The sequence below is a fragment of the Megascapheus bottae genome, chromosome 4 (genome assembly GCF_031878675.1).
Source record: "Megascapheus bottae isolate mThoBot1 chromosome 4, mThoBot2.hap1, whole genome shotgun sequence".
In the NCBI taxonomy this organism is placed as follows: domain Eukaryota; kingdom Metazoa; phylum Chordata; class Mammalia; order Rodentia; family Geomyidae; genus Megascapheus; species Megascapheus bottae.
The window spans coordinates 76,355,756-76,372,945 of record NC_143512.1 but is presented as its reverse complement, the minus strand read 5'-3'; the positions used below and the strand labels follow the sequence as shown (position 1 = coordinate 76,372,945).

The following is a 17,190-nucleotide window of genomic DNA, read 5'->3' as shown; positions in this document are numbered from 1 at the left end:
GTGACCTTAGAAACATTTTGAGTAGCCTGTGTGTTCACCAAGATAACTATTTCGTCTAAATGCAGATTCGATGGCTTGATTCACTGCATACATCGCAACAAAACCAATTTGTTCTTGGAAAACTGTGAAGGCCTCTGCCACCAAGCTCTGGGGGATGGAACAAAATTCTTCTGGGCTACGCAGGTAGCCTGTCTCCCTGCGTCTACCCTGGAGATGGGATGGCCACTCCTCAGGGCCTGTGAGCTCAGACAGTGAGAAGCCTTCAGAGAAAGCCGAGTTGTAAGGATAAGGCTACAAAATGAACTGAACAAACAGACACAAAAAAGACTGTGCAGCCAGGAGAGCTGCTAAAGGCTCTTTAAATATTCCCCGACCGCCTTCTCAATCATTTACACACTTTATCGCAACATGCTGTAACAAGTAGAGTGGATTTGCTCTAGCAGGCTAGGTGAGTAATGGAGAACAAATAGCAATTGTGTGGTCGTTAATTTTTTTAATTGGGCATGGGAAGGGAAAGACTTTCACCCCGTGGCCCATGGTGGAAAGCTGTGGTTGTGTCCACCAGGGAATGTGCCGGCTGGCCTGGCCTACATAGCAGGAGGGACTGAACCAAAGTGGGCCACCTGCTCCTGCCACAAGGCTGGCCCAAAAAACTGTGCAGCTTTTGTATTCTTTGTCTATGTTTGATTCTTGCCTGGCCCTTAGCTCTGATGGGCTGCGTTAGAACCCTGAACATTGGAGTCGAATGATGTCACCACCAGGTCCAACCAGTCCTTCCACTTACAGAGGACCTCATTTCCCTAATTTGCAAGGTGTCTCTCTGAAAAAGCCTTGGGAGGCTAGGAGCACCTGCACTCCATTGGAAACTGGCCCAGGCTCCAGCCCAGGCCAGCATTAAAGGCTCAACTTCCCTTCTTCAGTTCCCCAGACCACAATGAACACCGTACTGGTGATGCTTTATACTTAGCTTCAATAATCCCATAGACATCCTTTGAGGCTCAGCAAAATCTAAGTCTTCTACTTACACACTAAAGAACCCAATGTAAACTTCTGTTCACTTAGAAGATCAACACATGCCTAAAAGATTTCATGTTCAAATCCTGGTCCTTTGAATATTCAATTGAGAGGTGAAATCTCAGTTATCCAAAGCTACTTGTATACATTCACATATATTTTCTTGTTCATCTAAGAGCTCTTACTTGGAGACCCTAGAAGCCAGGGGAAGGTAGCTCATGCCTGTAATCTTAATTACTCAGGAGGCTGAGATCTGACGAGGATAGTTATAAACTAGCTAGGATACAAAGTCTCTTAACCACCAAAAATAAAATACAATAAAATCCAGAAGTCAAAATATAGTTCAAGTGATAGAGCCCTGGGTGGAAAAAAAATCTAAGGGCAGTACCCAGTCCCTGAGTTCAAGCTCCAGTTTGGCACATTAAAAAATATAATAATAAAATAAAAAACATAAAAAAACACTCAGGAAAGAAGCCCTAAAAAACATGTTTTCAGGTAAATTTCTCATCCTCCTAACATCTTCCACAGGGTTGCTTTGCTTCCATTTCTAACAGCAGACCTTACACATTGTCACTGTACTTTTGAAGTACAGTACTGACACATGAAGCATCTGGCGTGCTTTAATGAACTGCTTCATTCTTTCAGATGAGCTGAAACTGGGGCAGACATTCATCTGACAAAGGGGAGCATGGGGCCACAGCAGGCGTAAATGCCCTTCCCTTTGCCCTCACGCCTTCTGTTCCTTGTGTTTCTGAATTTCTATCAAGACTTATTAGGAAAGAAAACAATATATGTCCAATGTAATGACTCAAATTGATCTAGAAAATGTGGAAAATATTCGCACCAGAAATATAGTAAAAATAAAAAAAAAATCAAGGTTAAAGGCAATAGCAAATGTTGTAATAAATTCTTCACTTGTGTATACATTCCAAAGGACAAATCAACATAAAGAATGACAATATAAGAAGTGAGTGTCACTGGTACTCAAATAAGTATTTTCCCAGACCCTGGATTTTGTCTGGAAACACTCCAAAGAGAGGCTAGCACAAGCTCCTGGCCTGTGGCTAGCATAGACTAGACTCCCCAGCAATGAAAATGTCAGCCCACAGTGCCAGGAGCACCAAGGCTGATAAGCTCTCAGCAAGGGTCACCTCAGAGGATGGGAGCGGGATCTGACTATTATAGACACGTCTCAATTCAAAGCGCTCCACAGTCCAGCACAGGAGAAACCCAGGGAACGGAAGCAGCAAAAGTAGGTTAGAGAATCAAGAGGGACCTTGAGGCCAGAGCTTGGAGGAGAGTTCCGGGCGGGAAGGGCAGGTACTCACCCAGCCAGAGCTGAAGAAGCCAAGGGGCGTCTCTCAGGACTGGCAGGGGAGCAGGCTGGGCAGAGCCTGAGGCCAGGCCTCCACTGAGGGGAACCAGTCAGAAGCATGGCGTGGGGGTGGGGAGGCAGGGTTGGTCAGAGGTGCCAGGAAGGAGGGGCGCTTAGCGGTGCCAGGGCCTCCGGGTGGAGTTAAGATTAGAAGGGGAAGGCTAGAGAAAAACTGCAACATGTAGCTTCCAGAAAAATACTTATGGAAGCCTTGATCCCATAGACCTGGATTGTTTTCAGAAACTACCAAACAGTGAAGAGAATCTTGATACGTGTGTGTGTGTGTGTGTGTGTGTGTGTGTGTGTGTGTGTGTGTGTGTGTGTAAAAACCCACAGGAGACAAGTACTGGTGGCTCATGCCTATAATCCTAGCTACCCAGAAGCTGAGATCTGAGGATCATTCTTAGAAGTCAACCCAGGCTAGGACTCTTATCTCAGATAAATCATCAGAAAACCAGAAGTGGTGCTGTGGCTCAAAGAGGTAGAGAACTAGCCTCAAATGGAAAAGCTCAGGGACAGTGTCTAGTTCAAGCCCCACTACCAAAACAAACAAACAAAACAACCCCACAGAGTGAATATCCTATCCTGAGAAATGGCTGCAACGTGAGATCGCAGAGCACACATTACTGGCAGTTTCTCCAATCATCAGAGCCCCTGGCCTGTGTTCTTACAGAACAGCCCAAGCTGGGTGTGGTGGTGAACTCTTATGCGTCAGGAGGACCAGCAGTTTGGGGCCAGCATGGAATTAAGGCAAGCCCGGCCTTATATAACAGGAGCTTGTCTCCTGTTTGGACAGTTTAGTCCCCATGATGGCAAAATTTCTCTCTCTCTCTCTCTGTCTCTCTCTCTCTCTGTCTCTCTCTCTCTCTCTGTCTCTCTGTCTCTCTCTCTCTCTCTGTCTCTCTGACTCTCTCTCTCTCTCTCTCTCTCTCTCTCCCCCCCCCCCCCCTCTCTCTCTGTCTCTGTCTCTCTGTTGGTCCTGGGGCTTGAACTCAGGGCCTAGGCACTGACTTTGGGCACTTTGGCTCAAGGCTAGCACTCTACCACTTGAGCCACAGCACCACTTCCAGCTTTTTCTGTGTATGTGGTACTGAGGAATTGAACCCAGGACTTAGTGCATGCTAGACAAGCACTCTACCACTAGGCCACGTTCCCCGCTCCATCTCATGATTTTAACTTGTGTTTCTTTAATTATACTTCTAAGAATATTTTACATTTGCAGTCCCCTTTGCAGTAATTTCTTTTTTTTGTGTGTGTGTGTGTGTTTTTCTACTAAAAGATCTATTATTTTCTTATTGGGTGCCCATGTGAGCATGCAGGTACACACATTGAAACCAAGACTTGAATTCAGTATCTCACATATTCCCTTAGCTTTTGACTTTTTCTGCTGACGGCTGTTGTTCTACCACTTAAGCTAAGCCTCCAGTTTGGCTTTTCTGCTGGTTAATTAAAGAGGAACCTCTCAGACTTTTAAATCCTACAAGTCCCAGCCTCCTGGGTAGCTAAAATTATGGGCATGAATCACCAGAGCCTTCTTAAAGTCTCTTCACATCCAGTGTAAAAAATCTTGTTATTGGTTTTCATGAAGGCAACTTGGCTATTAGGCATACATCAATGTCATAACCAACACACATTCTCTGATTAAGCAAACAGACTTCCATGAATTTAGGGAAATAGTATTTGTGCATATGGATACTGTAGAAGCATTGTTTATCGTAACAAATAAAGGAAATAATCTATTCATAGCATTTGACCTTAAAGTTTAGCCTCCAATAGAATCTACAGTTATGAGAAAAAGCATTACAATTGTAATTTAAATACATTTTTTTTTTTTGCCAGTCCTGGGCTTGAGCACTGTCCTTGGACTTTCTCAAGGCTAGAGCTCTACCACTTGAGCCTCAGCACCACTTCCGGCTTTTTTCTATGTATGTGGTACCGAGGAATCGAACCCGGGTCTTCATGCATGCTAGGCAAGCACTTTAACCACTAGGCCAAACTCTCGGCCCCAATTTAAATACATTTTTCCAAATATTTTAAGTCAGTAAGAATTGCCTTCATACGGGAATAAGTAGAAATGAAAGCCAGAAACTACTGCTCTGTGATATTTTTTATCTTTATTTCTATTCTTTCTAGTATATTTCTTTCTTTTTTCCCCCTCCCTTCTTCTTCCCTTCCTATCTTTTCCTTCTCCCCCGCACCCCCCTCTCTTTTTGTGACAATACTGGGGCGTCAACTCAGATCCTATGAAGTCTCTCTTAGCTTTTTCCACTTTAGGCCAAAACTCTGCCATGTGAACCACAGCTCCACTTCTGGCTTTTTGATGGTTAACTGGATTCTTATGGACTTCCCTGCCCAGTCTGGTTTAGAAGTGTGATCCTCAGATCTCAGCCTCCTGAGTAGTTAAAATTATAGGCATACGCCAGCACTTGGCCTATATATTTCTGAGTGTCAGGGAGGTGGTGGCTTGTGGAGGGGAAAAAGGAGCCCACCCCATACACACACACCCTGGATGGAAGACCAGCAAGAGGAACATTAGTAAGAGAGTGGAAACACAGAGAAGCACATGGCCAGACTAAACCTGGGAACTTTAGAGCCTGGGTCCGTGTCCTGGGACTCCATACCCACATCCTTTCAGTCTCGCTTCAAATCCAGCCTGTGCTTGCTCCAAAGTCACAGGGTGCTGGTAGTTTGGCTGTGGGGGATTTGGATACCGCAGTCCCTTGAAGAGCTGCTAGATGAACAGTGGGAATTCCTGAACAAGGTCACTAGGAGAAGACATACAATGTGGTGGGGGTGGGTCTGGGGTGGGCCTGGGCCGTGCAAGGGTAATTGCCCAGGAAAATACTCCTGGCCAGGCTTCTGATCCCAGGGAACAATAAAAAATATCTGCCTCAGTTGGAGGAATGGATAGGGTGGGAGGTGACCAGAAGGTACCGGTGCATTTCCCATCCCCACTGGACAGTATTCCGGAAGTTCACTGGGATGAGTCCAAAGTCAAGGGCTGGAGGGCTGTGGCTACCCTGATATGCCCCATGTTGGCAGCTGGCAATTCCCTAGTCGGAGGTGGAGTTCTAATGTCCACCATCTTCCTGTGTGTCTCCTTCTAGCTGCCAGGCATTCACCAGAAAGTGAACTAGGCCTGCAGGTATTTACACTACACAGGAAGTGGGGGCAGGAGAAGCAGACTTCAGTGCTGTGAGACACAACAGAGTAGAACTTTTCCCTAAAGGACTTACATGCCACCTTTCCCTTAGGAGTATAATTAAGTTCACAGGCTAGCAATTCCATTCCACCAGATCTTCTTCCATTTCTGTATATCTTATCTACACTAAAGTAGGTTTACAGCCCAGTAGTAGTCAGAAGCATTGCTATTCTAGTCTCCCCCCCCCCCCAGCCCCTTTTCAAGCCTAAAAACTGCCCTCACATTCGCAAACATTTCCTCCCTCTCAGCCTATTTAGCAACTGAATGGATGTCCACCCAAGCAGTCTCCCAAGCAGGCAAAAATCAGCCTTTCAGACGCTGGGGATGTGGTGTTGCTTGAAGAATAAAAGCCACAGCCAAGAAAAACTAGCCTTCTCTGTTTCTCCAGTATATTGCACAATTCTCACCGGTGTGTTCCCGTACCAAACTATCAAACACACTAACATTCAACAAATGGGTGTTCAATGCTTGGAAATTTTCACATTTCCACATGTATAAAGCGTGTTATGAATGAAAGTTAAAAAAGAGACCATGACCCTCATATGAGGATGTTTTCAAACATTTCTACAAAACATAAGGTTAGGAAAAGCAACAAGGCTCTAAGGAAAGCTATTAAAAAATGATTTTGAGACAAATGCTTTCAAGTAACCTGGAACAAAAGAAATTACCACCAGTAATTTCCTCTCTTCAACCTACTCAAAATGATTTTTCCTACAATAGATGACATAAAAAAAAACAATCAGTTATCAACGCTTGATCTGATAAATAGGTTATGCCTTCCTTTAAAAAACAAAGCAAAACAAAACAAAACCAAAGGATTAGTCAATTCAAACTTTGGGTAGACAAGTAAAAGAGGCACTTACTCATTATTAAACATTTCAGTGCTTAGAGATTTTTTACCCTACCTCAACCACCAGCAAAGTACATGAAACTTTTAAGCAACACAAGAGGGGGGAAATCCCCACCCTACCTTGGATTTTCTTTTTTCCCTTCAGCTTTTATCCACTGGAAACGGCTACATCTTTGGCAGTCTGGACTAGAGCATCTAAACTGACAGACACAACCCCCGGCTGTCTTCCGCTAGCTTGTGTTCCCAGCCTTTTATGTGGCGACTAGGGCTGTGCTTGCTTAATTCATTCCTGATTCTACTCAGAGGAAGTCCAGCCCGGAGGAGCTGGCCTGCGAGTAATCGTTGAGACAATAGTGACAAAAGCAGCCAATCACCTGAACACAAAGCAACAAATACGCAAATACATAGAAGGGCTCAAAGATACCTGATTTTTGAAAGATGTTCTAGGTGGGTTGTTTTTTTTTTTTAATGTTTCAGGATAAAATCAAGAAAATTCAACATTGACTGGGGAAAAATCTATCCTGAGAACCCAACCCTTTTCACTTGAGCTGAGCTTCATTTATGGCTATTTATTCTGGTCTTTACAGAGTGCTGCTGGTTACCATGACAACTGGGCAAGCAGGACTGAAGGGCCAACAGAGGGGTTTACTGGGATTGTTTTGTTTGGGGGGAGAAGAATGGTTGCTTCAGTGCTGCCTTTACCAAGAGTTTCTGAAAAGGTAAAGCTGCCTTTTTAAGGATCTTCTAAAAAAAATTTTTTTTTAAATGTCAAAAGAAGTCTTTAGCAACGGATACTCTAGTTGTAAGAGATGGTCAAAGCTAACCACTGGAGGCAATCAGAAAAAAACAGGAGGAATTACTGGAAGTTACAAACACTTCACTTCTTAGTAAGCAAGCAAAGCTAAGGGAACGATCAAGTTCCTGCCCTACCCACCCTATTTTTCATTTAGTTCCGCCTACAAACTATATTATGCATGTTTTTATCAATACAACAGGAACTTCATTCCCAAGGCTTCTCCTTGGGTCCGGAAATAAGTGAAACATTACTTGAGAAAATGTTCATCACATTATCAACAGATTATGAACATCTGGTATTTTGAGAACAGTATGCATTTGTTGAAACTCAAAGAACCAGTATGACAAGAGTAAGGAACCTCAACATCAACTCTGCACTTGGATAATACTGTACCCAAAATGTAACCACGCTATCACCAGATGTTACCAAAAGGAAAGGGTAGAGGGGTGGGGAGTCTGTGATATAGGAACTCTGTTATCCCTCTGATTTTCTCTAATGTTATTTATTTTGGGTGTTGTGTTTGTATGCATGTGTGTGAGGGTGCGACTGTATGTGCTGAGGTCTGAACTCAAGACCTCACACTCTCACTTAGGTTTTTCCGCTCAAAGCTGGTGCTCCACCACTTGGGCGCAGCTCCACTTCCTGCTTTTTGGTGGTTAATTTGGAGATAAAACTTCTCATGAACTTTCCTGTCCAGGCTAGTTTCACCCCATGATCCTGAGACCTCAGCCTTCTGAATAAGTAGGATTAGAATAAGTAGGATTACACGAGTCAGACACCAGTGCCCATGAAATTTTTATCCTGTAACTGAAAGATCAAACTCAGTCTTCTGTTAGTTCACACTGCTACTACTGAGTTACATTTCCAGCCCCTTTTCATGTTATAAAAACAAAGTCAACCAATATTTAAAGACTGGGAGAAAAAATGCTGGCTGCTAAGTGGCTCACATCTGTAATCCTGGCTACTCTGGAAGCTGAGATCTGAGGACTAAGGTTTGAAGAAAACCAGCTCGGGTAGGAAAGCCCGTAAGACTCTGATGAACTATCAAAAATGCTAGCTATGGAGCTGTGGCTCAAGTAGTACAGCTCTAGCCTTGAGTAAAAGAAGCTCAGGGATAATACCCAGGCCCTGAAACCAACAGTGCCCAGGCCTAGCGCATGCAGGCACACACACAAAAGCTGAAGAAAAGAAGTTCATTCTTCATTTTATAACAATGTCAACAACTACTTAAGGAAGAACTAGGATGGCATTATATATCTATAAGCTCAGTACTTTGGACTGAAGCAAGAAGATCATGAGTTCCAGGCCAGGTTGCATAATGAATGCAACCAAACGACACCAAATAAATCACAGAACAAAACCAAAGAAAGAAACAAAAGTCTAGTTACAGCTATCTAGCAGCAGTGAAACCTATCTAGCAACAGTGAAATGATAAACATGGGACTGGCAATGTGGCTTAGTGGTAGAGTGCTAGTGCTTGCCTAACATGCATGAAGCCCTGAGTTCGATTCCTCAGTACCACATAAACAGAACAACAACAATAAAAAAAGATAAAAGGTCTGATAACGGTTTTAGACTTTTCTATGACACAACATAAATTGCAGTTAAACTTATAAAGATAAGAAGTCCTATGATTTCCCAGTACTCTATAGGCCTGCCTGATTTCATGAACCATATGTAACCATCCTACGTGTAGTTGTCAAAACACATGGCTGGAGGCATGAACACTAGAACACTATCTTTGTGCTACTCAGGGCTTAGTAAACCAAAGGCTGAAGATAAATCTAGGTGCATACCTTTCATCTTCTATTTTAGCTCACTGCTTCTTTAAGGCTCCTGCACTTGAGTGGCTTTGTAATTGCCCCTCCAGGCCACAAGTACCACAATGGGCTGGGTGAGGGCCCTACATGTCAGCACAGCAGCAATAGCTTTGGAGTCCCTGGCACAGAAGATCGATAATAATCTGAGGTGGGGGTGCACTCCCCCAAGGTAGAGGTAGAGTAGTGATAAAGGGGGCCCTGGGAAAACAGAAGGAAACAAAACAAAAAAAGTAAAAACAAACCATTATTAAGAAGGCAAGGAAAACTGGTGGAAAGCCCATTCACCCCTAAGAGCCTTGAGGTACCACAGATTACTTGAGCTATACTGACGATTTGATCAAAAATTAAAAGATTAAAATTAGACTAGGAAGGCTGATTACTGCAGAAGTAAAAATATGTTGAGTAAGAAATTAGAAATGTCTGACACATTCACTTTATTCTCCAATGGATGAAGACTAGGAAGGCATACCTATTAGGTTTCTGTTCCTGTCACAAAGCACCTGAGATAAAGGATTCAAAGGAGCAAAGTCTGTTTGGGCTCACAATGTCAGTCTGGATCAGCTGGCTCCCCAGTGACATACAACATGACAGTGGAGAGCACACAGCCAGAAAAAGCTGCCTGCCTCATGGTGAACAGGAAGCCAAGTGAAAAGGACACACCCCCTCCATGAGCTCACTTCCTTCCACCAGCCTCCCACCCCTACCTTTTAGAGGTTTCACCAGGTCTCATATTACCATCACCAGAGGGATAAGTCTTTCACATGAGACTTACGATCAAATAAAAAGGCAGAAATGTAGTTTTTGTTCATTAAAAATAAAAACATCCCTATAAACAAGAAAGGATTTTTAAAAATTAAAGGAAGGTACCTTTACATACAGGAAAGCTAATTAAATGTGCCAAATGAGCAGTTAGAAGAAGAGGGGGGTCAGGAAAAAAGGAAGGAAGGAAGGAAGGAAGGAAGGAAGGAAGGAAGGAAGGAAGGAAGGAAAAAGAAAGAAAAGAGGGCAGGAAAGTCCTTGAGACTCTTATCTCCAATTAACCACCAAAAAGCTAGCTGTGGCTCAAGTGGTAGAGCACTAGCCTTGAGAAAAATAACTCAGAGACAGACCTAGACCTCAGTTGGAGTCCCAGCACTAGCTTTAATAAAAGGAAAATTATTATTATTACTATTTTTTGCCAGTCCTGGGGCTTGAACTCAGGGCCTGAGAGCTGTCCCTGGGCTTTCTCAAGGCTAGAGCTCTACTGCTTGAGCCACAGCACCATTTCCAGCTTTTTCTATGTATGTGGTACTGAGGTATCAAACCCAGGTCTTTGTGCATGCCAGGCAAGCACTCCACCACTAGGCCAAACTCCTGGCCCCTAAAAAAGAAAATTATTATATTAATAACTTTATTTGTAGAAAGACCTGAAGACAGAGTGACCAGGTGTATGCTTGTGATAAATGAAATATCTTCAAGGCACCAAGAGGAGTAAGTAGTAAGAAAGCATCACACCTCTAATGAGATAGTGGTGCTTTTGCTTCTGCAATGAGAGAAAACGGTGCATTTTATGTCCTGGAATCTTAGACTCAAACAAACATAATGGCAGGTAAGGTTTATACCAAACAAATGATCTGTGATTCTGGAAGTTCAATGGAAATGTTAAGATGCAGTGTCTCATCCTGTTATGGGGCAGGGAAAGATACTTGCAAGTTCTTGCCTAACAAGGTGGAAAACAAAGTTCCTGTGGGGAATGTCTGTGCATCTAGAAATCATAGTACTAGAATGTGAGGTAGCACCCTCAGAGGAAAAAGTGTGTGTGAAGGGGCCACTGATGTCGGCCTTGGTTGTTTCAAGTGTCTTAGGCCCTAGGCCTGGTGCATCTGAGAAGGGGGTCAGCTGAGGGAGGTAAACGAGTGGAGTGCAATATGGTAACATAGGACTGGTACATATTAAGGATGCCACTCCATTCTGACCTTTGGTATATCCCTTGAGTAACTTCCAAGTATACAAATCCACGATAGCCCCAGAGACAAACATGACACAATAAAAAATAAATAACCTAGCAGTGAAGATGACAAAGTGCCTAAGTGTTGATGGCTGGGATGGCCTAAGTCTGTCACCTTAGCCACTCGAGAGGTCATGGGACCGAAATATGACACAAGTTCAGGCAAAAAGGTAGCAAGAAGACCCCCATGTTAACCAATAAATAGCCATGTCTTGTATCCACACTACACAAAGGTGTAAAAAGGGCAAGGTGTAAATAGGAAGATTATAATCCAGGCAAGCCTCAGGCAAAAATGTGAGACCCTAACTAAAAAAATGATTAAAGCAATCACCACTGTTATTCAAGTGGCATAGCACCTGCCTAGTAAGTCTCTCTGAGTTCAACCCAGTATTACAAAAAAGGGGAAAAAAGAAGAAAGAAGGCAAACAATAACTTGAAAATAGTAAGCTGGGGGCTGGTGGCTCATACCTGAAATCCTAGCTGCTCAGGAGGCCGAGATCTGAGGGTCACAATTTAAAGCTGGCTCAGGCAGCAAAGTCTGAGAGATTCATCTCCAGTTAATCATCAAAATGTCAGAAGTGGAGTTGTGCTAGAATAGAGCCAGTCTTTAGCACAAATACTCAGGGACAGTGCCCAGGTCCTGTTCAATTTTAAGCCCCAGGACCAGCAAGGAAAAGAAAGGAAAGGGGAAAGGGGAAAGGAAAGAAAATGGGGAGGGGAAGAGGGGGAGAGGAAGAGGGAGAGAGGGAGAAAGAGAAGGAGAAAGAGGGAGGGGGGAGGGGGAGAGGGACGGAAGAGAAGAAAACAAAGTAGCAGGGAACACATAGGTTATACAAATATAAATGTAAATTAGGATTAAATGTGTTCCACTCATGGAATTCACTCATCAAGATACTATACCTCTGTGTCCAAAATGTTGGGGCATAGTTCCCTGTGTGAACCACCAGGATCCACTCAGGTGACAAGCACTAACATTTCAAATCCTGGGGAGCAATCATCTTTGTGAGATGGTTGATGTGTTGTAGGGTTAGAGACAGGATGCTTCCAGACCTTTCACTGACAAAGCCCAGTCTTTCCAGCTTTGTCCTGCCACTTTAAGTTCCATTTTCCAACATACATAATTGCAGTCCAGCAGACTGATGCCTCCATCTCCTTCCTCCTATCTCAGATAAGTGTCACTCTAAGAAGCCACCCCTGGGCTAGGGCCTTCTTCTACCAAACCCTACTCTAGGGAGTTCAGGGAGACCTCATTCCTGGCTTTTCTGGAGAAGACTTGACAGAATCTTGAATGATACTGTCACATAAGCTAGGATTTTAAGCTGCTGCTGCTGGAATCTGGAAGATTTACCTCCTTAAGCAGAAGTAGCTGGGTATGTGGCGAATGGCTCTCTACAACAGATTCTGCAGCAATGAGGCCTGTATCACAGTCTGTATCTGGGGTTTCTCACAAGGACATTTCCCTGTTACTTATCAGTGTGTTCCCTTTTTAATTTTTTCCTGCTCCTCCTCGTGGAGTGGGGAGGGGTGGAGGAATGTTAATGAAAGACTTTTCTGACTAGAACTCATTTGCTAAAATATCAGGCAGGGAGAGATCACAGGCCAAACAGGCCCTCAGGGAGATAGATGTTCTGCTCTGTGACCAAGCAGGTCTTTCTTGACTCGGAAGGCCAGTGGTCACCTGGGGATACTTTGGTCTAGCAACTGGACTGCCAAATATGTCTCAACAGAAAAAAAAGCGGAAAGCTGGTAGCTCATACCTATAATCCTAGCTACTTAGGAAGATGAGATCTGAGGATCATGGTTCAAAGCCAACCCAGGCAAGAAAAATCCATGAGACTCTTATTTCTAATTAACTACCAAAAAATACTGGAAATGGAGCTATGGCTCAAGTGATAGATTGTTAGCCTTAAGCACAAAAGTTCAGAGGGAACCCAGGCCCTAAGTTCAAGCCCCAGGACTGACATAAGAAAAGAAAAGCTGAAAGGCTACATCACCCAACCAGAAATCACCTTGAGGACAGACTTGCCCTTCATGAACTCTGAAGATTCTGGGCTCAGGAACAGATTACAGCCTGTAGAGCTATCTGAACCAAAAACTACCTACAGAACATCTCTGGACAAGAGGGATTTAAAAAAAAAAATCTGCTTCAAACTTGGTGCCACAGGCTTTCTCAACAGAACTAGTATCTGCCATTCATATAATACTCAAAATTTGTGAAAGCCTACTTACAGAAAGGAAATAAGGCCATGTGTTGAATTGAACTGACATGCATATTCTAGCATTTTAGTAACAGTCTCTCCTTGTGTCCATCCTTTTTCCCAAATGAAAACACACACACATTCAAATCCGAATGATAACAACAACAAACCCAAATAACCCAAACAACAAAACCCAAAGTCTTCAGGCTCAAATGTCTATCCAGGGTTCAAAGACTCCCCAAGGCCAGGCAGAAGACTGTTCTGCCAGCTACGTGGTCTGTTCACTGCGACCGTGGGTGAATTTTGAGAATGTTCTTAATAACACAAATGTTGCTATCTTCAATAATTTTAATGCCAGCTCCCAGGCCAGAACCTTTGCAGCTGTTACTCTTATCTCATTCTCTTTTAAAAAAAATCACTTTAGCTGGGGGGCGGGGGGGATGGGGAGGAGGTTTCTATTGTCTGCCAAAACCACAATCCTCACGGAGGAATGATGTCCAAAGCTCCTACAAGCCCCTGTATCTGAATAGTGTGCCCAAGTTCCCATGATGAGTGACAGGAAGAGAACACGAGGAAAGGTGAGACTGTAATCTCCTCCCTGCTAGAAATACGCGTTCCTCATATCTGCAGAGAAGAAAGGCAAGATTTTTTTCCCTATGGAAGTTTCCAGAAGAATCCATCATTGGACTAAAGAAATGGTTAATAAACTCCAAATGACAATTGTAGATATGTATTTCGTAGCACACATAATCAGCAGTTACAGTCTTCATGGAGCGAGATGAATGCTAATGGAGTCGTAACTTGGCATTTTCATATTCTAATTGGCATCTTGACACTTATAAATCACACCTACGTTTTAGGCCTCAGACAAGTCAGCTCTTGAGCCAGGGCTTCACCATTCTGTCTGGGTCCCTTTAAAAATGGCACAGAAACATTTCTTCCAGTCTATGGTGCTGGATTGCTAGTATTGAATGTCTACACCAAGTCAGATGTCAAGGGCCAGAAGCCAAGTCAAATGGAAACATACAGTTGAGCTGGCTCACTTTTTAAAGTGCCAAAACCAAAGCAATTGGGCACAATCAAATCTCAACATGGAAAAATAAACATCAAAGAGAAGTAATGTCTCCCAAAAAAGAAGTTAATTTCTCCAATATTCTGGCTGCGGAAATGTTTTCAAACAGGACTAATTTCAAAAGGGTTCTCAACTTGAAGGAAAATCTAACAACTCTATGCCATTCAAGAACAAAAACAAAAACATGGAAGACTGAGCTCCAAACTGAAATTTCTGCCTTTACATTGGCACTGCCAGGTCACTTCCTATTTCACTGAGTCTCAGATGCCAGTCTGCACAGTGATGTGTCATATCACGAGGGAAGGAAAGGAAGTTTCAGCTAACCTGTAGGAAGTAAAAGGTGCACCAGGGTATTCAGCAATAGAAAGTGAGAAAAGGCATAGATGTTTAAAGAACGATACGGGCTGGGCGCTTGTACTCATACCTATACCCCTAGCTATTTCATGTGTGGCTCCAGTAATGAGATACTGTATCATGAGGTCTATTACAAAATGAGAACTCCCAAGAAAGATTTAGCCTCTCATGTGAGACTATGCCAGAAAAGCAATGCCACACTTTCTTAACATACTGTACAGCATGGATCTACTATCTATCTATCTATCTATCTATCTATCTATCTATCTATCTATCTATCTATCTTTGCACCAGTCCTAGGGCTTAAACTCTAGTCTTCGACATGTGTATGTGTGATCAAGTCCAGTGTTCTATCACTTGAATCACAGCTCTACTTGCAGTTTTTTGTGGTTAACTGGAAATAAGAGCCTCATGAACTTTGCTGTCCAGGCTGGTTTTGAACTCTGGTCCTTAGATCTCAGCCTCCTGAGCAGCTAGAATTACACATGTGAGCCACCAGTTCCCAATGCATACTGGTTTATAAAACACAGCACCTGGAATATGAACCAGCTTCCAGGACATATTGCTCTAAACAGAGAGGGTTGTTCCAACACTTCATTTCCTACATGAGTCAAACAAAAACCATGTACCATGTATGCTTTCATTTTCTTTTTTTGCCAGTCCTGGAGCTTAAACTCAGGGCCTGAGTCCTTGGACACGTTTTGCTCTGCCACTTGAGCCACAGGGCCACTTCTGGCTTTTTTTGTGTCTGTGGTTCTGGGGAACTACATGGATTTGTGCATCCTAGGTGAGCACTTTATCACTAGGCCACGCTCCTGGCCCCTAGGCTTTCATTTTCGAGATGCTCACATATTGTTATGCAAATCAGGAAGAGCAATAGATGAAAGGTGTATGTTATTATTGATCTTATCCATAAAAGTAGTATGGAGGGGCTGGGTGGGTCAAGCCTATAATTTTAGCACCTTGGGAGAGGCAATGGGGAGGATGGCAGTTTGAGGCCAGCCCTGGCAAAAAGTTCACAACACTCCATCTCAACCACGTGGCATATGCCTGCCATCCTACTTATGTAGAGATGCATGAACAGAGTGGTCCAGCCATAAAAACGAGACCCTAGGCCGGGAGTTTGGCCTAGTGGTTAAAGTGCTTACCTAGCATGCACGAAGACCCAGGTTCGATTCCTCGGTACCACATACATAGAAAAAAGCCGGAAGTGGTGCTGAGGCTCAAGTGGTAGAGCTCTAGCCTTGAGAAAGTCCAAGGACAGTGCTCAGGCCCTGAGCTCAAGCCCACGACTGGCAAAAAAAAAACAAAAACAAAAACAAAAAAAACGAGACCCTATCTCAGGAAATAACTACTGCACCAAAGTGTCAAAGAGTGGCTCAAGTAAAAGCACTTTTTACCTAGCAAATATGAGGTGCTGAATTCAAATCCCAAAACATGAAAAAAAAGTCATTTAATCATACACATGTTAAGTTCTTGCCATTAACAAACTAAGTAGGTATATCCAGTTGAAACAACCTGACATTGCGATTCTTTGTTTTTTTGTTTTGGTCTGTACTCAGGCGTAAGCTCTGGGACTCCTACTAGGATTTGGTTTTTTGTACTCAAGGCTGCACTCTACCATTTGAGCCATATCTCCACCATGATATTAAGGCAAAGGTAACTGCTTTTTAACTACATAACAAGTATAAACCCATGTCTCATAGGAAAATATCAAGATCGAACTTCTCATTGAAACTACCATCTATCCCAGGGTGAGGGGATCCCTTCTCTTTCAGTGTGAATAGAAGGGTTTCGAAAGAGGCTGTCGGCCAAATCAGTATTCATTCATTAAGGAAAGTTCTCCATCTAGCCTTGGATTCACCAACTGAATAGAATCTAATACTCTACTTTTCTTAGGTAGTTTTTAAATTCCAGTTGTTTTTGAGTGATAATATTAAAAACAATCAGAGCCTAGACATTTAAACTTAAAATAACTTTAAAGTTTTCTCAGTTATAACCAAATCATTACAGTACTAATTCTCAGATTATAACTCATTTGTCATAACTAACAATAAAGCAAAAGGAGTGAGCAAAAAATTACCACTCAAACCAACTCTCTCTTTTTTCCTAAATATGCATATTCCATTTGGAAGCCAGGACTAAACATTACAAACCAAATACCAAATGAAAAGGCTTCAAACTGTTTCCTTTTAAAATTGATTCATCCTAAAGCTTTAATGGCATCACTCAAAAGCAGACTACCAGGCTAAGAGGACAAAGAGGAGCAATTCATTTAATGTCAGGTTACAATAATGTCATATCCATTTCCAACCATCCATAATGAAAGACTTTGGAGAAAGCAATCTGTGAGAAGCCAGCCTAGAAGGTTGTCTTTTCAAGGGGTGACTTCTCTCTGGTCCCCTCATCATAAATCTTACCTTCTGTGTGTTGGGCTTGATACAGCGAACAAAGAAAGGATTAGAGGCGCTTAGTGTTGCCATTAAGGAATGCAGGGAGTCCTATAGAAAGGAGAAAGTATA

General features: G+C 43.0%; 1 protein-coding gene across 1 annotated transcript in view; it reads right to left on the bottom strand.

The window, feature by feature from the left end:
* Myo10 (myosin X) overlaps positions 1-17,190 on the bottom strand; it is an 87,994-nt gene that overhangs the window by 48,294 nt on the left and 22,510 nt on the right. Inside the window, exon 12 of the mRNA XM_090332105.1 lies at positions 17,089-17,169. Coding sequence (XP_090188231.1) covers positions 17,089-17,169 — 81 coding nt within the window. The remainder of the gene's footprint in view (positions 1-17,088; positions 17,170-17,190) is intronic.